This window comes from Electrona antarctica, assembly GCF_951216825.1.
Source record: "Electrona antarctica genome assembly, chromosome: 6".
Lineage (NCBI taxonomy): Eukaryota > Metazoa > Chordata > Actinopteri > Myctophiformes > Myctophidae > Electrona > Electrona antarctica.
The window spans coordinates 14536930-14563268 of NC_136811.1; the positions used below are offsets into that span (position 1 = coordinate 14536930).

At 43.3% G+C, this 26339-nt stretch overlaps 1 protein-coding gene across 2 annotated transcripts; it reads right to left on the reverse strand.

Moving 5' to 3' along the window:
• Positions 1–5631: 5631 nt before the first annotated feature.
• On the reverse strand, positions 5632–25947 carry p3h3 (prolyl 3-hydroxylase 3). Of its 2 annotated transcripts, XR_013790211.1 has the most exons (17): positions 25566–25947; positions 24471–24655; positions 22901–23059; positions 22268–22463; positions 21679–21810; positions 21213–21355; positions 15820–15909; positions 15205–15257; positions 14844–14923; positions 11651–11778; positions 11303–11401; positions 9690–9840; positions 9149–9266; positions 8476–8551; positions 7642–7782; positions 6385–7074; positions 5632–6351 (listed from the first exon to the last, which is right to left on the reverse strand). XR_013790211.1 is itself a non-coding variant. In XM_079503435.1 (16 exons), the coding sequence occupies exons 1-16, from the start codon at positions 25858–25860 to the stop codon at positions 6907–6909; spliced, it is 2214 nt and encodes a 737-aa protein (XP_079359561.1). In that variant the 5' UTR covers positions 25861–25947; the 3' UTR covers positions 5632–6906. The 2 variants fall into 2 exon arrangements, 1 of the variants encoding a protein (XP_079359561.1); XM_079503435.1 differs by having other exon boundaries at positions 5632–7074.
• Positions 25948–26339: the final 392 nt, after the last annotated feature.

Genomic DNA, 26339 nt, shown 5'->3' on the forward strand with positions numbered 1-26339 from the left:
TTAAATATTCAGATTTCAAATAAAGTGTGAGTAAATTGCGTAAAACTCATATGTTGTTAAAATTGTCATTTATTGGTGAATATTTTTCAACATTATCCGATTACTTATATGTTCCCAATTATTGTATACATAAATGTGTCATTATATAAAGGTAACCAACTCTATAATACTTGCTCAATAAGCATATAGCAAGCATGTGGTATTTAACAGATGGCCTAACTCAAATATCAGGCGGGGGGGGGGGGGGGGGGGGTTGTCGCATAACGTTAACCTCTGTTGTACTTTCACAATTAGATCTGATAATCTGATATCATCATGGTGTGTGACTGAGTGGCATAATTTACTCCCCTGTTTTATTACTGTTAGTTGTGTAAAGAGATAAGAAATGTGGGTGGATGATTTCCATGAAAACATGTGGTTTCATGGAAACCACACGCACACGCACACGCGCACACACACACACACACACACACACACACACACACACACACACACACACACACACACACACACACACACACACACACACACACACACATTAATAGCACATCAGTGAGCTGGATGCAATCCTACCTGGAGGGGAGAGCACAGATGGTGGAAGTGAACGGAACACTGTCCCACCCCCCTCCCAGTGAGCTGTGGCGTTCCACAAGGAAGCATAGGCCTCTACTGTTCCTAATATATGTTAACGACATGACTTCAGCTTGTGACTGCAACTTGTTCCTGTTCGCAGATGACTCGGCGGCACTGCTGGTCTCGGACAGGGACAAACTGCAGGTTGAAAATGCCCTCAGCTCTGAACTCGGTAGAATCTGCACCTGGCTCGCTGATAACAAACTATCTTTACACCTGGGAAAAACTGAATCCATTCTCTTTGGATCTAATAGTAATCTCAGCAAGGCAAATGGCTTCTTGGTTAGAGTGGGTGACAATGTTATCACACGTAAAGATGAAATTACCTACCTAGGTTCCATCCTGGAGGCTAATCTTTCCGGTGATAAAATGGCCACCAACGTAATCAAAAAAGTCAACCAAAGAATAAGATTCCTTTACAGGATCTCCTCACTGGTCGACAAAAACACCTTGAAGACCTTAACAGGAGCCCTTGTACAAGGCTTCTTTGACTATGCATGCACCTCCTGGTACCACAGCACCTCAAAGGCCCTTAAAACTAGGCTCCAGACCTCCCAAAACAAACTGGTCAGGCTCCTACTTGGCCTCACCCCCCGAACCCACCTCACCCCTGCCCACTTTGACAGACTGGCATGGCTTAGGGTCGGCGACAGAGTACAGCATCTTGCAATGGGTCTGGTCCACAAGATTCGATACTCCACCATGATACCCATGTACCTGTGTAGATACTTCCTTAATGTTAACGAAGTCCACACCCACAACACCAGAGGGAGTGCAACGAATCATGTTCAACCCAGATTCGGCACAAACAAGGGACTAAATTATTTTCGCTCCTATGCCACCAAAATGTGGAACGCCCTACCAACAGTCATTAAGACATGCGAATCCCTTGACTCCTTCAAAACCGCTCTCAAAGGGCACCTACGGATGGCTGCAATTCGAAACTGGCCCCCTGTAAAATCTGAATCCCCCCCCCCCCGCCCCCCCCCCCCCTTTTCCCCTCACTGTATATGTTTCTTTTCCCTTTTTACCTCCATTATGATGAATTCCTGTACTGTTCTTTGTCTATATAGAAGTGTCTATTTGTACGTCTCTAAATGTTTTGATGAATTGAACATGGTGGACCCTGTTGTAAACAAGTGTAATGCTTAATTGGGTCGTCCACTCACAGTTAACAGCCTTTGTATTGAGTTTGTGCTTGAAATGTACTGTAATTCTGCAAACTGTTAATACAATTTTCAATCAATCAATCAAAACACACACACAGAGCTTATCACTCTTTTTTTTTTTTTAAGATATTTTTGTAGGCTGACAGGAAACGGGAGAGAGGGAAGACATGCAGTAAAGGCCGTGTCGGGCTCGGGAGTCGAACCCGCGGCACACTGCGACTGGATTACCAGTCGGGTGCCCAGACGGTTACGCCACCGCCTGGGCAGAGCTTATCACTCTAGATAACTTACAAAGGGACATTGGGATCAACTTTGACCTTATTTACCTTATACTGTGTAAAAATGAAACTAATAAAACTGCTTTTCATTCATGTGATTAAAATGATAAAACAATATATAGATAAGGTTTCACCCTGCTATCAGTTCAGAGTGATACAGAGAGAGGTGGGAGGTCAGGAGACTCAGGACACCACATCATGAAACTGAAAGTGTTTTTATCTTTTATGAAGTAATAACAGGTAGAAACAGCAATGCTGCTTAAGACCTTTTAATATATGTTTTTTCTTATGTTACGAATTGGTTACCACTCTGTCAGACACATTTTTTGATGCTGCATGCATTCAAAAACAATTAACTCAACCTCTTCCTGTGTGAGACTTGGTCTTACACTATAGAGCGTCGCAGTCCCGCCCCTTTTCATGACGACGCCAGGCCCAGGAAATGAATCACAATGCATTTTTCCCATAGACATTTCAAAAAGTATTTATTTAAAGACCTTTTAAGCGTCGTACGAAGCCAACTCGAGTCGTGACAAATCATGACAACACAATATTTTGGACCAAACAAACAATTACATAGAAGAAAAACAACAAAAAAAGTGTTGTAACCTTCCGTTTTTTTCTACTTTCTAATTCTTTGTTTGGCCCGAAAAACTATGTGTGCAGTGCAACTTTCACACACCTTCCACTGAAATGCCCAAGGGACCAACAGACAGAGTAAATAGTAATGACTTCAAGGATAAGGATATAGTGACAGTCAGCTCCTGCTGCTGAGCCCCATTTAATGACCATGTTTAGGTGAGAATTTGCTACATGTCTGACTCTGCTTTGCAATCTTTAACAACTTCAGCCTTATTTCATACGTCATCCTATGATGGTGTGCGCATAGCGAAAATAGCCACGAGCTCTCCAGGTGGTCCCCATAGTTAAATGATGGAGAGTAACCAAATGGACCCGTAGGGACATTGTGCATTTGTTTGTTTAACTGTAGGCTATGTAATGTGTTTTTGTTGTTATTTTTTTTTATTTTTTGTAAGATTTTGTTTAGTATTTGTGCTGCCATGGGGTTGTGGGGGGGGAAATATATGTGAATAATTAAATATATGTTCAAAATCAATAAACATATGTTTGACCCTTATTAGATATTTAATAACGAGAGTGCAAAATGAGGTGTCATTTTATGCACTCAAGAGTTAAATTAGTAAGCATCTGCATTACTTAATTTACAAGAAGTAAGCAAAGGGTTGGAAACTACTGCTCTAAATAAATTATGAATCCGCCTCAATAACCTAAACAACTGTTTAAGCAGTGGTGTGTTTCTACATGTCATCCTTGCAGTGGTGGAAAAAGTACTCACATTTTAAAGTAAAAGTATCAATACTGCAATGTAGAACTACTCCGTTACAAGTAAAAGTCCGGAAAAATGTACTAAAGGACCAAAACTAAAAGTACTCATTATGCAGGGGCTCATTTCATTTTTTTCAAATGTCTAAACATCTTTTGAAAATAGCAGATCTACAAGCTCACAATGAGTCGCATCACGAGATTCGCGACACATTGTGAGCTCGTAGATCGGCTATATTCAATGGCCAAAACAGGGCTGAAGTGGTATGTGTATGTAGGCTATGTTTTGTAATAATAATCAAAATCTACAAAGTAACTAAACTTTTCAAATAAGTGGAGTAAAAGTGCAATATTTGCCTCTAGTGGAGTAGAAGTAGAAGTACTGACTCCAGTACAGTAAAAAATAAGTTTTGTCTGTGTTGGCACATGGATTTACAGTGTGTAAACAAGAACAATGATTGCACAAAACTATCGGGGGAGATAGAATGCCTGCCATTTTATCATCACATAATCCATTTATTGTAACCGTTTGTGTCCCCATTCTACTCTGTCTTTACCTATGTCATAGTGCCATTGTACAACCGCAGTCTTTTTAGTTAACTGCCTGAAGCCTAGCATCCCTATTCTGAGGAAAACAGCTCACAACGCGCTACACCACAATTTACAATTACAATTTAGGCATTTAGCAGACGCTCTTAATCCAGAGCGACTTACAATAAGCAAGAACAAAAGCATGGGAATACATCACATATGTAAAAAGCATTTATCGCGAAACATGCGTAAGCTAAGAACGTGACTAGAACATATCTATATAATGACACTATACATATAAACTATAACTAGAACATATCTATATAATGACACTATACATATAAACTACACATATATGCTATACTATGCTGCACATATATACTATGAAGTGCTATGACTACTATACACTATATACTATGAAGTGCTATGACTACATACAATGCACTTATTGTGCTGTCTACATGACATGCTATAAGTCTGTTTCAAATGCTATATAAGTCTAAGAAGTGCTGTCTAAGGGGGGTAGGGTAAGTGCTATGGGCCATGATGGAGTCTGAAAAGGTGGGTTTTCAGACTACGGCGGAAGATCGGGAGTGATGCTGCAGTTCTGATTGCAACGGGAAGTGCATTCCACAGTTTTGGGGCCAGAAGGGAGAAGAGTTTGGGACGTGTGGAGCGTTGTCCCGGCGTTTTTAGTGAGGGTACTTCCAGCTTCCCTGCGTTGGCTGATCTGAGTGCGCGGGAGGGTTTGTAGCCGTTTTTGCACAATATACAGTAAGGCACATAGGCCTACAGCAGAGCTACGGATACAAATGCACAAATGATTTACCCCGGAGAGGGAGACACTGTTACACATATTCATTCATATTCATACTCATACTGTATATACAAACGCACATGCTGTGTGTGTGTGTGTGTGTGTGTGTGTGTGTGTGTGTGTGTGTGTGTGTGTGTGTGTGTGTGTGTGTGTGTGAGAGAGGAGGGTGGGGGTGGGTCGAGAAGGATGGCAAATTGACATCCCTGGTGTAGAAACAGACAGACATGGTGTTTCATGATTGGGGATGTACCACGACACGTTGTGAGCTTGTAGATTGGAAATCTTCACCAAAGTGATTTGGTAGAGGGAAATACTAGCTGACCTAGTCAACGGAGACCTGGGTCAACGGTGTATAGCTGCATGTGTTTTGCTGTGTTGGCAGTGTGCTGGCGCAGCTGGAAAAAGAAAGTTACAAATGTAGGTGTAAACATTTGACATACTACATTTTAAACGGATTCAGAGTGCTTTCAGTGAGTCTTTTTAATCTGTATGCAGCCAAGTGAGCCAACGAACGGGGCCTGTCCTAATCACTTAATGGATTCTCTCACACCCACACCTATCTGTAATATGCCGACACTCTGCTGAGACGCTGTCTCTCCTTACCTTCGGTTTCTCATACCCCTGTCTGTGTCAGCCACAACTCACTCAGGACACATAATGTCAAGTCACTTTTATTTCTTCTTTTATTCCATTCGTGTTCAGTAGCGGTGTAGCCGTTTTTGCACAATATACAGTAAGGCACATAGGCCTACAGCAGAGCTACGGATACAAATGCACAAATGATTTACCCCGGAGAGGGAGACACTGTTACACATATTCATTCATATTCATACTCATACTGTATATACAAACGCACATGCTGTGTGTGTGTGTGTGTGTGTGTGTGTGTGTGTGTGTGTGTGTGTGTGTGTGAGAGGAGGGTGGGGGTGGGTCGAGAAGGATGGCAAATTGACATCCCTGGTGTAGAAACAGACAGACAGGGTGTTTCATGATTGGGGATGTATGTTCCTAAATCCCCAAGAACATGGGTCTTCAACAGTGGGTCCGGTACCTCTAGGCTAGGGGGTTCTCAGTGTTACTAGGTACTTGGTGTGGTGGAAAAAAAGAGCAGCCCAAGTACAGAGTCAAAATATGTTTACCAAATATGGGGGGTTTAAGTGGTTAAAATACACATTATCAATAGAAAATATAATGTGTAAACAAACAAAAAAATATGAATTTACACAACACTGATGATATTGCTGTCAAACAGAAGTCTATGCAGTCTATATGAAAAGGTTTAATCTGCCACACAATTTTATACAATATGTAGTGGGGGTCCCTGCTTCATCTCTCTCACAACTAAGGGGTCCTTGGCCTGAAAAACTGTGAAGACCCTTGCCCTAGAATGGCTTTTTCACACCCATCACTGGTTGAATATTGAGTTGTGCTAGATCCTTCCACCTGTACTTCAACTACCCGAACTCAGTTTAAATAAATTAAAAGTTACAACCAGGGGTGGAGTGAAAGAAAGTAAAAAAAGAAAGTAGTCCACACCAAAACCTTTGTAATGAGGCTGCTGTTTGTATATATTGTATGTCTTTGTTTGCAATTACTCCTACTCCATCATCACAAATCACAACACAAGGCCATGTAACTTCATATATTAATGTAGATCTTGAGCTCATCTGACAATTGGTTAAATTTGTAGGTTGAGGTCAAGAAAGTCAATAATTGATCAACACATTGTTATACATAATTGTATAACATCGTATAAGGAAGACACTGATTGCATTTGAAAGCTTGTCTCTCTAAGTTTCCCAGATGACCTACTGTATGATACTGATGCTAATTGACATTGAAGTCTGGCATTTCAATGGACGGCACAGCTGTGTGAACACCTCTGGGTTGCCTGTGTTGTATCACTGATAGATCTGAAAGCTGAGAGGGAGGCCAGCACAGGGAAGGAGAAAGACACCAGACAGCCTACGCCGTGGTGTACATGAGCATGGAGGCAACTGGCAAGTATATTACAAATCACATCACTGACAGGTCCAGCCCATTCACATAAAAAAACCCATTTCCTTTTCATTGTGTGAAAATGTCAACCTATTTGGTGCGGTTCAGTCCATCAGTTGTGTTCTGCTCACGGTTCTTACAACTCCTCCTTGGCCCCAGTAACTGTCCCTCTGCTCCTGTCCTTGGGCGACCCTTGGCTCCGTCCACTCCTGCCACCACCACTGCTGCCCTTCCCTCCCTCCTCCTCCTGCGTCACCACGCTCTGCCCGCCCGCAGCCCACAGGGCCTCGGCCTCCTCTCGCTCCTAAAGTGACAGAAGGTAGTGGGGCGGTAGATTAAAATTGATTTCCAGTGGGCACTATATGAAACAAGGAGACAGTATCCGAGAATGTCAAATGAAAACCAAGAGAGTTTACAAGAAAAAAAGAAACAAAAAAGTTAAAGAGTTAGGAAAAAGTTTAAGCAGAGTTTTTCCATAAGATTAGATACCGGTATTTACCATTTGAAATAAGTGACCTGTTAGCACAACATTTTCCACAGTATAGCTTGGATTTGCAGGATTAAAATGGCAGAAAATTAGCTAAATTATGTACATTTTATAAATAAGTTCTATATGTTTTTTCCCGCCGACATGATATAAAGACTAGGCTTGGCACCCTAATGTATGACAGCATGTGAAAATGTGCATTTTGAACTCATATTTTCTTCAGCTAGTCTCATTACGTAAACAACTGTGTCACTGCGGAAACGACCACATATGCTGTTAAACCTGTAATGAATCCTCTAAATACAATTGTCATATTGACAGTTGAAGTCATGGAGATTTGAGAACACAATTCTGAGCTATTATTGTATTATTATTATTCCTCACCATGTCTCTGTGAAGCTTGTCTTTGGTGAACCAAAGGGCGAGCGAACACCTACGGCCTGCAGTCACTGCAGTAACCCCGTGAGGATTGACTGGACCAGAGGAGAAACCTACCAGACGACCACAGCTGGGCTTTACCCGGGCCTGGAGACAGAGACAAAAACAGGGATCAAAGAGCTCACCGGGTTCAGCTGATATATTGGGCCATATCTTGCGCCACCCTTACTTACCCCTTATCCTTACACTTATTAGCCATTTTTTACTATTTTGAAAAACATTTTGAAATAGTTCAACTAGCCGATCTACAATCAACATGTTGTGAGCTTGTAGATCAGCTATTTTAAAAGGTTTTTCAAAATATAAAAAAAATGTCAAAATACGTTTAGGGATAATGGGTAAGGGGTGGCGTGGCGCAAGATATAGACCTAAGTCTTCTAACTGTTCTTAATGGAAAACCTCAGATCAGAATCTAGCATAGAGATATCATATAAGTACACTCACTGAAACTTTGCAACCAATGCAGTGAAAACGTGGGACAAAGGAAATAATCTCTTGTATGCCTGAAAGTTAATGTGCTCCCTAGAGCAGTGGTTCCCAAACTGTGGGTCGGAATCCCCAGGAGGGGGTCCACAAATGATGTGCGAGGCGTTGTGAGCTTGTAGTTCTGCTATTTTCACAAGAGCAAGGCGTTTAACCTCTCACCCCAACAACTCCAGAGAAGTTGTTCAGTAACCAACAGTAGAACAGTATAGGCAACTGTATGAATGTGAAACAGGTAAAAAGAGACAGTCAATCAAGTACATAAAGGTTCAAAACAATCAAGGTGAAGCCACTTACTGTTACAGTCTTTGCATCCCTGTCCGTGAAGAAGAGCTCCCCACCTTCAAAGTTTTCATTCAGATACAGAATGGCACTGTGTAGAAATAAATGGGTTTGAGATTAGTCATTCAATGAATGCATGGCAAAATATATCTATGATCGTGTGGGCGAAATTGAACACAATATGCTCCAAGTAGCTAATTAACCTAACATGAGTTTTGGAAGGCATCCAATCTTGTATCCTGCCTTAATTTGCACAAATTAAAATCATTATCTCATAGCAGAATAAAATAATTACTGTACACTTTCAATTAATTCCTTAAAGTAACAAACGTGTCTTGTAATCAATCAAATCCTATTCGTTTCAAGACAGTGTTATTGGTTATCTCACTCTTTGTTAAAAAATATATAGAAAAGAAAATATGTTATCAACATCAAATTTAATCTTCAACAATAAATGAACTTCAGAATCAGCGATACTTTATTTGTAATGATGACGTTCATACAAGTATTTTGCTGGCATGTGGTGCAATGACAACCTATGCAAACTATAAACTTAGGACATTCATGGACAATAATGGATAATATTTTTGTGAGGTACAGTAATGCATGGCATAGCAGTACACGTTCTGGTAAAAGGCATGACTGTACTGCACTAGCGATAATGGTGCAAACAATAGCAGTTAAGTACCTCAGGTCTCTGTGTATGAAGGCCGGTGGTTCCCTCCAACACTGTCTGGTGTCTGGTTCTAGGAGACAGTTGTCAACGTGGACGGGATGAGACAGGTCCTGTCTGCCCTCCTGGTCCCCTGAGGACAGTAGAAAAATAATTTAAAAGACTAGCTTGTACATCAGGTTGTTGTTTTTGAGGGGTGCTAGCCCCTCCTATATTCAGCTATTAGTGTAGCTTTTCATCTTACACAAACATTACATTCCCATTGAGGCATTGACAATGAATGGAGAATTTACGTCATATGTGGACGGGATGTTCAGCTCTTGATGTGTGACACCCAAAAGTCTACATTTTGTTTTGGTACTTTCGCCTTTACGGTAGGCTACATCATGTTTCTTTCCATTAAAATGTACTGTTCTAATCTTTTTACACTTTGCTTTATTGTATGTTTTAAATCATGTGCAAATAAACTACATTTGTTTAAATGTGGAAATCTTACTTTTGCTTACACAAGGGCAACATAACATGCAGATGGCTTGGGTCGCTGTGTAGACGGTACCTGTGATAGCGGTGCGACAGACCAGATGCGTGAAGGTGATGAAAAGTCCAGACGGGCTCCTGAAGTACGAGTGAAGCACATTTCTCACTCTCTCTCCCAGCTCATGTAACAACCTGGCATCAGACTGGTTCACCATGTCATCCTGAGCATACTGGGAGCAGGAGACAGAGATACAGGTTCATCATGACATCCCTTTCAGACTAGGAGACAGACAGAGAGACTGGTTCACAGGCCCTCAGATGGCAGGGGTGAAGTAAGTGTCCACCACTGTGGAAACTGCGTTCGTATCCACCGCGGTGCATCCGGTTTTGCTGAGCGAGATCAATTATGTTTCACTGCACTAGCTCCTAGCTCAGGGGTTCTCAACGTTTTTGGCCGGGGACCCCCGGAAATGCTTTGGCAATGTCTCGGGACCCCCGCCCCGCCCCGCCCCCTCCCGACCCCCAATATAAATTGACTGCTACAATAACCTTAAACCATTTTGGGCGGGAACCCCTTTTGGTGTTTTAAGCATTGTTATAATTTAGCTATTGAAAAATAGCAGATCTACAAGCTCATAGCGCGCCACCGAGTGGCGCGCTACGAGCTTGTAGATCTGCTATTTTTGAAAAATCGTGAAAATATATATTTTTATTTTTTATTTTTTTGAAAATAATTTGGGGACCCCCTAAAATAATTTGGCGACCCCCCGAGGGGTCGCGACCCACGGGTTGAGAACCCATGTTCTACAGTATGCTGCATGCTCCCGGTGGGGCTCCTCAATGGCAGTTGAACCAGCAAGCATACAACTGCAGTGGTAACACAGAAATGTGTGGGGAGCAGTGGTGTCATGCTCGTAGAACGCAGTACCACGGCATGGTACCAATATGTGTTCACGCGCACTCACCGGTACCTGAGGTACGGCACGGTTCGGTGTACGCGGTGTACCGTACCTCTGTAAACAAGGGAGAACGAGCCTTCTCCATCCGTGCCCCTAAAATTTGGAACACCCTTCCCAAAACCATCCGACAAGCAGATACCATTGCATCCTTTAAATCTCTTCTCAAAACGTATTTGTTCAGAAAAGCATTCCCCCCCCCCCCCCCCCCCCCCCCTGCCCCGTTAAATGTTTTTTCACTGAACTTTGTCGGTATTTTTATCTATTACATTGTTGTTTTTTATATTGCATCTTTAAATATGCTTTCTACTGTTGGCCAGCTGGCTGTAAGTTGTTGATTTGCTATGTTGCATCTATCTAATTTTGTTCGATTTTCCTGCTTTTAGTGAATTTGTTGTACAGCACTTTGTGACTTCGTCCAGAAAAGTGCTATATAAATAAAGTTGTTATTATTATTATTATTACGATAGAACGCGCCCCCTAACAGAAGTATAGCTCTGTTGGGCAGCCCAGTCAATGGAGCTCAGTCTCTTGCCCAGGCTAGGCTGGGCTGCTGAAAGACAGAGGTGAGAAAAAACACTGACAGAGGGGAATTTCCCCGGTTGGACGTAGCACGTGGAAGGAACACGTTATTCCAACCAGTTCCGTTCCAGTTCCTTCTCCCCAATATGTACAGTGGTAGAGTACTATGAACCCAACAATTTAAAATGTTAATCAATTTCTCTCTCTCATCTACCTTTAAAGCTTTGAGGACAGTCAGACCCTCAAACTTCTCATGGGGTGTGTGTGGGGACCGTCGCCCGCCTCGGTAACCATCTCCAGCTGATGCAGCAGCCTATCAGAGGCAAGAGGAAATGGAATGAAGAAAAATCAAGAAATGAATGTAGGCTGAGGTGGGTGGGGCGTCACATGTCTATGACGCGCACACACGCGCACACACGCACACACACACTGTCCTACCTAGTTGTTGAAGTGCACAGATATCAATAGTCAAAACAATCATTATAATATACAGTACTAGTTATAGTTTTATAGTTATAGTTAAAATAATTAAAACCATAAAAAACCATAAAAACAATCGTACTGTTGCTAACTGCAGTACTGCGTCACACTCTTCCTGTGTCATCACTCCGTCCAGTACGACACGATTGGTTCCATTCAAAGTGTCATCGTCCATGGTGATGGTCACGCCCACCTGGGGGATCGGACCCCCTGGAGAGAGGACAAAGAAAGACAAAGTGAGGAAGAAAACAGGGTACAGTTCAGTGGTATTTAATCATTGAAATGTCTGGCCTCAATCATTCTCAGGTGTGGATAGGGACTACCTTGACCATCTGCACTTTGCATACGAGGAGAACATTGGGATAGATAGAGGATCATGATGCTACCGTCTAGCTGCTAAATAGAGCCTACACCCAACTGGTCCCAGGGGGCAACACCGTACGAATTATATGTAATTTAACTTTTCCAGCGCCTTCGACACCTTCCAACCAGTTAGCCGAGAAGCTCTCTGTGATGCAGGTGGACCATTTGCTTGCCTGTCTCTCCCCGTGTCCTACTCCCTCTTTCCTGTAAGTCGAGTTTAATCGTTCAACCTACAGACCATTTTTTGTAGATGAGAAGAGGACAACAACAACTGAATTTGTAAACGTATTTCTCCCAGAGTAGTGTAGTAGTAAGAGTTACGTAGTTCTACTACCTACTTGCAGTGACTCCTCAAACCCATTTTGGACGGGAACCCCTTTTTGGTGTTTTAAGCATTATGTTATACTGTAGTTATTCGTGAAAATGTGGTGCAAATCTTTGAATATTCTTTCAGAGCGAACGTTTTTAACTCAAATCTTAGATTCTGGGGGGGGGGGGGGGGTCCCTGGAAAAACATACTTTCAGATGGGGGTCCGCGGCCAAATACAGATAATTCTGGGGGTCCTTGACATGAAAAGGGTTGAGCACCACTGACATAGAAACATAGGTTTTTCAGAAATCTGTTTCTCAGAATCGGCCTCAGGTCTAAATGGGCTAATGGCTTCAATGATTTGGATTGAGGTTGAAAACCACAAGGCTGACAGGAGGTGTCCTACCGGCATAGAACCCACTGTCATCCATCTCCACCTCCTTCTCTCCTGACAGGAGGTGTCCTACCGGCATAGAACCCACTGTCATCCATCTCCACCTCCTTCTCTCCTGACAGGAGGTGTCCTACCGGCATAGAACCCACTGTCATCCATCTCCACCTCCTTCTCTCCTGACAGGAGGTGTCCTACCGGCATAGAACCCACTGTCATCCATCTCCACCTCCTTCTCTCCTGACAGGAGGTGTCCTACCGGCATAGAACCCACTGTCATCCATCTCCACCTCCTTCTCTCCTGACAGGAGGTGTCCTACCGGCATAGAACCCACTGTCATCCATCTCCACCTCCTTCTCTCCTGACAGGAGGTGTCCTACCGGCATAGAACCCACTGTCACCCATCTCCACCTCCTTCTCTCCTGACAGGAGGTGTCCTACCGGCATAGAACCCACTGTCATCCATCTCCACCTCCTTCTCTCCTGACAGGAGGTGTCCTACCGGCATAGAACCCACTGTCATCCATCTCCACCTCCTTCTCTCCTGACAGGAGGTGTCCTACCGGCATAGAACCCACTGTCATCCATCTCCACCTCCTTCTCTCCTGACAGGAGGTGTCCTACCGGCATAGAACCCACTGTCATCCATCTCCACCTCCTTCTCTCCTGACAGGAGGTGTCCTACCGGCATAGAACCCACTGTCATCCATCTCCACCTCCTTCTCTCCTGACAGGAGGTGTCCTACCGGCATAGAACCCACTGTCATCCATCTCCACCTCCTTCTCTCCTGACAGGAGGTGTCCTACCGGCATAGAACCCACTGTCATCCATCTCCACCTCCTTCTCTCCTGACAGGAGGTGTCCTACCGGCATAGAACCCACTGTCACCCATCTCCACCTCCTTCTCTCCTGACAGGAGGTGTCCTACCGGCATAGAACCCACTGTCACCCATCTCCACCTCCTTCTCTCCTGACAGGAGGTGTCCTACCGGCATAGAACCCACTGTCATCCATCTCCACCTCCTTCTCTCCTGACAGGAGGTGTCCTACCGGCATAGAACCCACTGTCATCCATCTCCACCTCCTTCTCTCCTGACAGGAGGTGTCCTACCGGCATAGAACCCACTGTCATCCATCTCCACCTCCTTCTCTCCTGACAGGAGGTGTCCTACCGGCATAGAACCCACTGTCATCCATCTCCACCTCCTTCTCTCCTGACAGGAGGTGTCCTACCGGCATAGAACCCACTGTCATCCATCTCCACCTCCTTCTCTCCTGACAGGAGGTGTCCTACCGGCATAGAACCCACTGTCATCCATCTCCACCTCCTTCTCTCCTGACAGGAGGTGTCCTACCGGCATAGAACCCACTGTCATCCATCTCCACCTCCTTCTCTCCTGACAGGAGGTGTCCTACCGGCATAGAACCCACTGTCATCCATCTCCACCTCCTTCTCTCCTGACAGGAGGTGTCCTACCGGCATAGAACCCACTGTCATCCATCTCCACCTCCTTCTCTCCTGACAGGAGGTGTCCTACCGGCATAGAACCCACTGTCATCCATCTCCACCTCCTCCTCTCCTGACAGGAGGTGTCCTACCGGCATAGAACCCACTGTCATCCATCTCCACCTCCTCCTCTCCTGACAGGAGGTGTCCTACCGGCATAGAACCCACTGTCATCCATCTCCACCTCCTCCTCTCCTGACAGGAGGTGTCCTACCGGCATAGAACCCACTGTCATCCATCTCCACCTCCTTCTCTCCTGACAGGAGGTGTCCTACCGGCATAGAACCCACTGTCATCCATCTCCACCTCCTTCTCTCCTGACAGGAGGTGTCCTACAGGCATAGAACCCACTGTCATCCATCTCCACCTCCTTCTCTCCTGACAGGAGGTGTCCTACCGGCATAGAACCCACTGTCATCCATCTCCACCTCCTTCTCTCCTGACAGGAGGTGTCCTACCGGCATAGAACCCACTGTCATCCATCTCCACCTCCTTCTCTCCTGACAGGAGGTGTCCTACCTGCATAGAACCCACTGTCATCCATCTCCACCTCCTTCTCTCCTGACAGGAGGTGTCCTACCGGCATAGAACCCACTGTCATCCATCTCCACCTCCTTCTCTCCTGACAGGAGGTGTCCTACCGGCATAGAACCCACTGTCATCCATCTCCACCTCCTTCTCTCCTGACAGGAGGTGTCCTACCTGCATAGAACCCACTGTCATCCATCTCCACCTCCTTCTCTCCGGCCTTCAACTTCTCATTCATTTTCTCTTTCTCTGCTCTGAAGGACAATAAAGAGGACATTTATATTCACTTTGCAGCAAGAGGAGTTAGGGCTCATTTATACTTCATTTCAAGAACGTGTCACTCGACTTCAGATTTCCGCTGAGCTATTATAAGAATAATTAAAAAGATTACTTTTGAAATGTCATACTTATGCAACAAAGTATAGATATGAATATAAATTGGACTTTGCATTGTTTCCATAATTCCCTCTCTGCCTTAAGCCTTGCTTAGAATAAAAACATTAAAACATAGATTGTCCTACTGTATGTGACTCACCGCCAGGCTTCTCGCAGGGTCTCTGGCACTACATCCTCAGGGGTCCACAGATCCTACATGGAAACAGGTACTGAAGTTACACAAAAACAATATGCCTGTGACATGTAAGTTACTGATTTCACATTGGAACCCAGGTTTAGGGTCCTGTGACATGTAAGTTACTGATTTCACATTGGAACCCAGGTTTAGGGTCCTGTGACATGTACGTTACTGATTTCACATTGGAACCCAGGTTTAGGGTCCTGTGACATGTAAGTTACTGATTTCACATTGGAACCCAGGTTTTGGGTCCTGTGACATGTAAGTTACTGATTTCACATTGGAACCCAGGTTTAGGGTCCTGTGACATGTAAGTTACTGATTTCACATTGGAACCCAGGTTTTGGGTCCTGTGACATGTAAGTTACTGATTTCACATTGGAACCCAGGTTTAGGGTCCTGTGACATGTAAGTTACTGATTTCACATTGGAACCCAGGTTTAGGGTCATGTGACATGTAAGTTACGGATTTCACATTGGAACCCAGGTTTAGGGTCCTGTGACATGTAAGTTACGGATTTCACATTGGAACCCAGGTTTAGGGTCCTGTGCTGGCCCAGTGGGAAGTATACTTACTGGGTCATTGAAGCTGAAGTCTAGATTCTCCATGCCAAAATACAGTAGCTCTTTCTCCTGCAAAGACCGACTCACATACGTGACAATCTCCTGTATGACAGACCAACACACATTGAGTGATTGAAAAAGTTACTGCACAGTATGTAGAATGGGTACATTTCAAACGAAAGCACAAGTCAATACAGAAACTGCTAATTTGTGGACGAAACCATGAAAAGAACAACATTTCTTTACATCAGGGTCCACCATTTTCAATTAATATCAAACACAAGAGGTTTAGTTCTATCGACTGGGTCCGTTTCCCAAAAATATGAACCCCGAAGGCAAATGTTAATTTATTACATACATGTTTTCTAGGGGTATTAAGGTCTGCTGAATCCAAATCTGCTGTATGTATAACAAAAAAATGGCCGCTAAGCCCTCAAAATGGACCATTTAAAGATGGCGGCCACCACTGTGCTGAAACATAATAAAACTATATATGTTTGACTAAATAAGGTAGAAAATAGACTGAAATGTCATTTTTTATGTTTTCATATATGGGGAATACATTGACATATTCATATTTAAGATCAATTGTGAAGGAACCACTTTTATATCATTTATATTGTGAAAATTGGCCTCTTTAGTAATTAATGTTTTTTTTATTATTTGTTATGATGAATAATTGCTTCAAGCCTTAATTTGTGTTTCTGACTTGTATTTGCATGCAGCAGACACATGGACTTAGTCCCAGTCATCCTCAGTGTTCTGGCAGGTGTTGCCAAGTTTCTTGCAACTGAACGCTTCAATGCACTCCATGTGTCCTTTCCTGCAGCCGCAGCGTTGACTGAGACACCCCTTTGTGCAACTGCATGACGTGATCTCCCTGCATGCTTTTGGCATTGGTGGCAGGGAAAGCAGCCGTGGCACCAACTGACCATTCAGGACTCAGTTAAAGATCTATAAGGGTCCATTTGGTTACTCTCTATCAACCCCCTCAAGGACCACTGGTTGAAAACTATCGCTAAAGTGTATCCTGAAGTACTAGAATAGGCTGAGACCAAGTCTCACACAGGAAGAGGTTGAGTTAATTGTTTTTTAATGCAGCATCAAAAAATGTGTCTGACAGAGTGGTAACCAATTCGGTGTCCCCCCTCTGTATAGAAATTAAATTTGGCCTTTTGGCAGTTGAGTAACTAGTAGAACATGGTTAATACCCGAAGGTCATGAATGTATCTTAAATCTTATAAAATTAATTGAAGCTCATTGAAGCTAATTTAAGTATATTAGCATGTGTTTGCCACTAGCTATGAGTTCGGTAGTGTCATATCCCTAATATGTACGTATGGTAGGGTGTAGTACAGTTGAGTTTGGGTTTTGCACCCCAGCCTACTGACTGATATGCTGAGCTGTGTATAAAACAGGGGAGTAGGCTAAATTATGCCACTCAGTCACTCACGAGGTTAACGTTATGCGTTTGTGTGTGTGTGTGTGTGTGTGTGTGTCTGGGCCGGTTCTAAGGGGGGGCAAGGGTGGGCATAGCCCACCCAAACGTGCGTCCTGCCCATCCAATCAAAGGTTATGGAGTGTGTGTGTGTGTATATATGTATATTTATATATGGCCAAACTACTGTAATGAAGTAATTGTTCATTTTACTAACTGTCCTACGTCAAACTGTGAGTATCAGTGCATGGTCAAAGGACGGCAGTGAAGCAAGACTTTTATTGCAGTGAATGGAATGAAGTTGGCACGGACGATCATCTTTTAGGTAACTATGTTGCAATACAAAAGCATAATTATGAAATGGACACTGTACTTTAATCATCTGCAATAAAAGCCCTTTGACTGCTGATATTCACCGTTTGACGTAGACAGTCAATAAAAAAACCAATTCAACTTTATTAGCAGACTCAGGTCCATAGGGATACATACACGGGGTTAACATACAAGAGATACAACAGGCAATAAAAATCATAAAATAATGTAAAACAAATACATAACTTGCATAACTTAACCCACAGGCAGAACATACAGGCGTTTTAGGCGGTGTACCCTTAACCTTGATGTATAACGTGAACAGCTCACTGAGGGGCTTGAAAGCGCTACAATGATACTGTTTGTTGACACATCCAGCCTTTTCATGAACTTAAACATTGGATTTCTTAGAAGTGCTTTAAAAGTCCTCACTCCAGCAGTGATCTGGTACCACTGCCCCCTCTGGGTTGTTATTCTCATGGCATCATTATATGCAACTTGCAACCTGTGCATGCTAGACTTTTTATAACATGACCACAGGTGTGTAGTATAAAGCGGTGTGCAATATGCCTTGAACAGAACTTTCGGGCAATAGTGTTTGCTTGAGCATACAACTTCTGACATGGTCTGTATATATCATCATCATCAGTCATTTGATCCGAACAATTACTTGTTCCATAAATTTGTTTTGGCCTCGCATTAACTTTATGCACCTCACTGAGGCGCTGGACAGACTCACAATTCAATTCATACACAGTATATTCTTTCCTTTTTCTTCTTTTTTCTCCATTAATTTATGATTTCTTACTTTTAATCCATGCTAAATATCTCTGTATTTCAATATTCCGGTAATCATTGCCATAGTGTGTTTATTTCAGTAGCAGGGGCCTCCCAGTCTCTCCACATACATACATCGAATGAAGTCTATGTACTTGATATGAGATACAACTTGTTGTTGTCCTAATTACAGCATGTTCATTATGGATATGAGATGCATCTGTTAGCCCAGGGGTTCACAAACTGTGGGTCGCGACCCCTAGGGGGGTCGCCAAATTATTTTGGGGGGTCCCCAAATTATATTTTTTTTAAAAAGTGAATGGCTGGAAAATGGAAATGAAGAGTTTACATAGAGTACATGCATACACTTTCCTTAATGATTATATCTGGTTTCAGTATTTATTTAAGATATATTTTCTCTATTATTAAGGTTGTTTTTGCAGTCAGTTTGGGTAAACCAGCTCAGTGGCCTTGTGGTTAGAGTGTCCGCCCTGAGACTGGGAGGTTGGGGTTCAATCCCCGGCCGGGTCATACCAAAGACTCTAAAAATGGGACCCAGTGCCTCCCTGCTTGACACTCAGCATCAAGGGTTGGATTGGGGGTAAGTCCCTGTGACATACTAGCGTCATGTCCAGGGGGTGTACTTGTACATCAAGCTGCCTCACGCTACAGAAACAGGAGATAGGCTCCTGCCCTATGGGCCTCATGGCTCGGCAAGGCTACTTTGGGTATTGGGGGTGGGGAGGGGGTCCCGAGACATGGCCAAAGCATTTCCGGGGGTCCCCAGCCAAAAACGTTGAGAACCCCTGTGTTAGCCAGTAAGGTCGTCCTTATTCTTATCCTGTTTTATTTCTTCTTATCATAATGTCCAACACTAGATGTATCCCCCCTCTATCTCAAAGTCAAAGTCGTACGATTTGTCACACACGTTACCGCAGTGAAATTTGTTCTCCGCATTTGACCCATCTCTTGCTGCAGCCGTGCCGCACTCGGGAATCATTTGATTAGTTGATTTGACCCCCCAATCCAACCCTTTGATGCTGAGTGCCAAGCAGGGAGGCATTGGGTCCCATTTTTACAGTCTTTGGTATGACCGGCCGGGGATCGAACCCCGACCTCCCAGTTTCAGGGCGGACACTCTAACTAAGGCCACTTATATATAACGGAATGACTGTGTGTGTGTGTGTGTGTGTGTCACCTGCTTTCACCCACAGCCAAAAAGGAGGAAGCTCAAAGTCTAGACATTAAAGTGCATGACAGTGAATTACACCTTTAATGAGCCTAACGATATGCTGTTGGAGGACAAGCATAAAAAGCTTTTTTTTTTGTACAGTACTGACTACAGTATGTGGACCATGGTGACATTGATCAATTCTTGATAAAATAGCTTCTAATATATTATTTAGGCCCCAAAATCTATACATCTCAGTCACACTATTAAGGCAACCGGCCAGTTCCACGCGCTGCACAAGGTGCCCTTTTTCACTTGAGCACCTGCCCCTCAAAATGTCTGTGCACGCCACTGCATCCAGTCCTAGTATTTCAGAAATAACAGACCTCACATCCAGTCCTAGTATTTCAGAAATAACAGACCTCACTCCAACCAGGCTTGGTTATCTGAACTGACTTGTATATTACACATGGAGAAAATGTGTTATGTTATGATGGATAATTCAAGCAAGTTCCATGCGATTTGGCAGCAATTCTTAGAACACATTGCTCAAATGTCTCACTGATCCCACTTAGCATTTAGTCTGCATGCAACATCTGTGTGTCCTCCACTTTCCATATGATATATTCTAGTCTCTAGCAGTGTAACTCATTGATTTGAAATCATGCCTGTTCCAGCAGCCCCTCCGGGCGCAAGCCTCCCCAACCCCATTCTCAGACAGTCCTTATAGTCTTGTCTTAACAGAGATTCTATACTGAATGTCCATATAAGGATCTGCGCTAAACATAAGGGCGACACACAAATAAGTATACCTTTGCTGACAGCGTGGAGGAGTCAAGTCAGCGGTTAGATTGAGTTGAATTAGACTGAGCACATTGGTGAGCAAAGATACTGAATGGAAGGCAGAGAAATACAGAATAATGCATATATTTGGCATTCTAGAATATCCATTAGTGTGTGTGTGTGTGTGTATTGTTTCTGTTTTCTGCAGCTGAGCAGCCTTTCTGTGAGGTTCAGCTCCTTCTGAGAGAAGCAGCAAGGTGTTAAGGTCTCCACACACCGGGCGTGAATTCGGATTTTTAAGCGGCGTTTCTCCATCGGTTTTCCGAACAACGCGGCCGGTGTGCAACCACCTTTAGTGGCTGATATTTGAGTTAGGCCATCTGTTAAATACCACATGCTTGCTATATGCTTTTTGAGCAAGTATTATGGAGTTCGTTACCTTTATATAATGACACATTTATGTATACAATAAATGGGAACATATTATACATTATATTGGATAATGTTGAAAAGTATTCACCAATAAATGACAATTTTAACAACATATATGAGTTTTACGCAATTTACTCACACTTTATTTGAAATCTGAATATTTAATTGGATTCCCCATATATGAAAACCTAAAAAAATAAAAAAAATTCTATACCTTTTTTGGTCAAAAAGATGCTATGTAATATATTTCAGCACAGTGGTGGCCGCCATCTGTAAATGGTCAATTTTGAGGGCTTAGCATCCATTTTTGAGTTATACATACAGCAGATTTGGATTCAGCAGCCCTTAATACCCCTAGAAAACATGTATGTAATAAATTAACACGATTTGCCTTCAGCACTTTAAATAAGCACATTTTCTGAAATCAAGCCTAGCCTTTACCCATGTCATTCTTCAACTCTCACACACTTTTTCAGCATAGGTGTTACTTACCCGAGCAGGCTGTGCACCCTGTGACTCAGCGTCTCCCCCTAGTGTGTCATAGTAGAACTGCAGGTTGCCCAGGTTGTCTGTGTCTGTTGGGTAGAAAAGGAGGAGGGAGCGGAGTGTCTGCACCGCCCCGCCCACATCGCCAGCTGTGTGGAGAGAACCAGACAGGCTAAATATGGAGGACAAAGTCTGCTTCACAGAGGAAAATCAAATACAGTGGGAGATATGAGGAAGACACCAGAGTATTGTGGTGCACAACAATAGTGCATCAAAAGACGCGCACACACACACACACACACACACACACACACACACACACACACACACACACACACACACACACACACACACACACACACCTAATACAATGCAGATGAACTAGACTAAAACTAGCTAGACTGAACAGGGCACTGTGTGATTGTTACACTAATGCATGACTATAAATTGAATATGACATCTGAACTCTGACCTTTGAACTGGGCGATATGCAAATGCTCCAGCTGCATGGGCAGGAAGTCCTCCTGAGCAGAAATTCTTCCGGGTCGCGTGGCGACCTGGATCACACAGGACTGCTGACAGGAGAGCAGGGCGAGGGACAGAGCTGGTGGGAGGAGACCAAACATGTGAATGAAGCACAACTCTAACTGATGATGAGTAACTTTACTGTTAGTAGTGACGCAGGCAGACAGACACACAGACAGATCTCCATATATGGGCAAATTGGGCATGGGTGTAAAAGGGACACAGGCAGCGGGTACAACGGGTACTGCATAACCGGGTGGGGAATGCATTCCCAACTTGCATCGTTCCCGAGTAAGCCGGTGGCACCTAGTTATTAAAATAATCAGGTTAAATATTTCAAAGTACATAAACATAAAAAAGCGCAAAGCACCAACTAGTTGGCCAGATGTATGCAGAACCGGGATGACTGGAAGCGACGATGGAGGGCTCGTCTGAGGACGACCTAGAGAGATACAGATAGCTAGGAGCCTTCTACAGACTGCCGAGCCATGCCGTAACATGTCTTTGGCCGCTTTGTGTGCTCTTTTCCATTGTACCTGCGGCCTTCTCAAACACACTGCCGTCCCCGGCGTCCACTCCTCTGTCCTCAGGCAGGAGCTGGGACGCCATCTCACACTGGACCCTGCACTCTTCTGTCTGCCTCAGGGTCTCATTCACACACTGCTTCCATGCCTTCACTGCCTGGACCCAGTCAGAAGACCCCTCGAACTGCTGGGCAGAATCGTACAGAGTCTGGAGATGTTGGAGGAGGAAGAAAAGATATCTTGAGAAAAGTGAGTCAGTAAGTAATCTGTATTTAAAAGGCACCTTTCAAACTCAAAGTATTCACTGTTTTGGTGGTGAATTGATCTATAGCTAGGGATATATGAAACCTCCAGAGCGAAGCCCACTCCATTGGAACTATTTCAAATGATCCCATTTCCATTACTTCTCACTTATACATATTATTTTATAGTGATTTCCAACAGGAGGTGTTCTGTTGTCCAATATAGTTGTGTCTTTGTTTCTTATCTTGAATCATTTTCTCATTGTTTCTAATCTTTCAGTGTTTCAATTGCACTATCAATTCCGTAAAGCCCTGTTTACCCATGTTTGGGTCACTGACCAATTTTCATAGGTCGCGAGTAGCCTAAATATCTGTTTCTGTGGACCATTCCTGTCCTCCTCACCCAGTGTTTCTCTGCCTCCATCTCTCTGTCCAGGAAGTCGTCCTCCTTCACTGTGTCCATCCGTCTGTACTTCTCAATGTTGTTCCTCATCTCCAGGTGGTTGGGGTTGGCCACAAAGTATGTGTGAGCTGCCGATGCAGCCTTCTGCAACTTTTGTAACTGCGGACAAAATGAGCCACAGGCTGAAACGCCTATCCTCTTGTCAACATTTCATACAAACAAATCTATGGTGTCCTCTGGACAGGAGCTCCTCTGAAGCTCTGGGTAAGAGTGCCTGCTTGTAACTGAGCCTCTTGAGTGTGAGCACATTCATCACACATTCCTTCAATTCCTTGAACAGTTTTAAACTTTTCAGGGGGAAAGTACGAAGAATTAAGAAGGAAGGAAGGAAGGAAGGAAGGAAGGTGATATAATGTAGTTGTGGCACAACATTTACTACACTCTGTAGTACCAGTAAATACACATTTGATATCATTACAAACTTGAAAACATAGATCAATGTCTATCTATAAAGAATTTAATATTATAATAACTTCAATTCAGTGAGTAGAATATACTGTATCTGTCTATACATTTGTTTTTATTGTTAGTTTAGTTTAGACTTGCTGTACCCTCCCTCATACACTGTCACTGTCCTGTCTAGATTACTGTAACGCTCTTTACTCAGGTCTAACACAAAAATCACTCTCCCGTTTGCAATTAGTGCAAAATGCCACCGCTAGGCTTTTAACCAATACCAAAAAGCGTGATCATATCACCCCTGTGTTGATGTCGCTTCACTGGCTTCCGGTCAACTATAGAGTTGATTTTAAAATTATTTTAATCTCCTTTAAAGCTCAAAGAGGTCTTGCCCCTAGCTATATTGCGGAGCTCTTGACCCCTCACGACCCTCCTCGCAGCCTGAGGTCTGCAGGCAAGGGGCTAAAAATCCGTTCCGCGAACTACGTCACAAAGGGTGATCGGGCCTTCGCCATCCGAGCACCAAAGCTCTGGAATGAGCTTCCAGAATTAATTCGCCTCACTGACTCCCTCACACGTTTTAAATCCCTATTAAAAACCCATTTATTTCATCAGCATTCCTATAAATAACTTTTTGTTTTTCCTTGCCTTTTACTGATCTTGCGTTATCTTTATTTGTTTAATGTTTGGGTATTTCTTGTTTATTGCGTTCATTATGTTAGATCATGTCACTTATTTGTTTTTCTATTTTTCTATTGTGAATTTTCTTGTTATTCCTGTGCAGCACTTTGTGGCTCATGCCTAGAAAGGTGCTATATAAATAAAGTTATTATTATTATTATTATTACTGCTAATCCTGAGTACGATTTTCGTTTTTGTGTAAGCACTAAGCATGTAAAATGAAAAATAAAACAAATGAACCTTGATTAGTCAGGATGCTTTTGTTGCCATATTAAACAAAATGTATGTTGTGTTGCAGTGGGCTGCTCCAGATAAACACACAAGAAAGGATACTCGTTAGAGTCTAAAGATGATTACAGGTCTAAAGTTTAGACCTATAAATCATACCCCCCCCCCCGCGCCCCTTAAGGGCCAATATCGGAAAACGTACTTTGTAGTATGTGACTTGCAGGTAGTTGTAGGGGTTGCGGCTGATGAATTCATACTCGATGTCCTGAGAGACAGGTTGCTGTCCCATTGTGCTGACAGCCCGTCCAACACAGAACCTCACACACTCGGCCCTCTGCTGGACCCAGTCCAGAGCCCACAGGTCCCGTACACTCCCCTCCTCAGTGTCTGATGGAACCATGTGGGGGAAACAATATTGTTAGAGGTTCGTGCAGTGGCTCGTCATCAGTCAATATGACCAACAACAACCAATTAGTCTTATGGAATGCATTATGTTGTGTTAGACTTTCAAACTTTATACTAATGTATTCTGTCACATTTTGGTTTTGAAACGGTATGTTATACAACATGAGCTATTGCACTGTATTAAACTGTACAATCAAATCATTGATGGTCTGATCTGTCTGACTCTGGACAGTGCCTGGCTACTTATTATCAAGCTGTGGGATGTAGTAGTAGTAACATATCTATGCAATAAACTGATGTATGTTATGTGCGTGATGCACACACGTACACGCGCGCACACACACACACACACACACACACACACACACACACACACACACACACACACACACACACACATGTACGAGTACAATTTTGAGTTACTGCCCAATACCTTTACTTCTACTCTACTACACCTCAGAGGCAAATGTACTTTTTACTCCACTAAAATTATTTGAAAACTGTAGTTACCAGATTCTTTGTAGATTTTGATTATTATTACAAAACATACATTAACCACTTTTTTCAGCCCTAGGCAGTAGGCTTAGGCTATATATTTCTACAAGTAGATCTGCTATTTTTCATTTTGAGAACTTGAAATAGGACACTTTGCATAATCAGTACAGGCCTACTTTTACTTTTGTTACTTTAAGTAGGCCTATATTTTGATGCCAATACTCTTGTACTTTTACTCAAGTACATTTTGAATGCCGGACTTTTACTTGTGACAGTGTATTTCTACATTGCAGTATTGATACTTTTACTCAAGTAAAAAAATTTTACTTTAGATTTTCCACCACTGCACACAGACACAGACACAAGTCACACAACACAACACACACAAGACTTGTACCTAGTTTATTAAGTGCATCCTGTCCGGCCTTGATACATTCGCCATGGCATTGCCTTCGAACCCGAGCCAGTGCGTCTTTGGTCGCGATAGACTTCTCCAGCAACTCCGCTGCCTTCTCCCACTCCTCGGCGAAGTATGCCCGCACTCCGGAGTAATATAAATGATCATACGGTTGCAAGAGCCCCGAGACGGATGAAATGCCACTGCCGGCTGCAGGCACGGTCAAATCACATAGTAATAATATAAAGTTGTTCAGCGCCACGTACACAGTGAAGTGATTTGAGTGCAGCGCCATGGTCCTCCAGTCCAAACACTATCCAGAGGAGAGGGAGAGGAGGAGGGACTACTAGCTATCCAGAAGGTTTGGGGAAATATATCATCCCGGCCATAGCTGATGCCAGACAGCCAGCTACAGCCACACCCCTATTTATCATTCAGATTGAAAACTTTGATTCTGCTATTCAGAGGCCAGGTCAGGAGTTTTTTTTAATTATGTTTTCATACTAGCTTTAAAAGTGCATTTTCATTGTTTGGCTCAGCTGCCTCCTGTAGCTGTACATGGAAGTGCAATACTTGCATATAGCCACCAGAGGCCACCGCTCTTTGACTTCAACAGGCATTTCCATAATACTTTCAAAAATAGTTCGATTTAGCTATTATTATCGGTTGTCAAGTGTCAACAGATGTTGATGTAGCTGTAAATGTGACCAATTCTACAATTGCTATAGTATATAACCATACATACATTTCGTAATCGTAAGTAAGCATAGCATA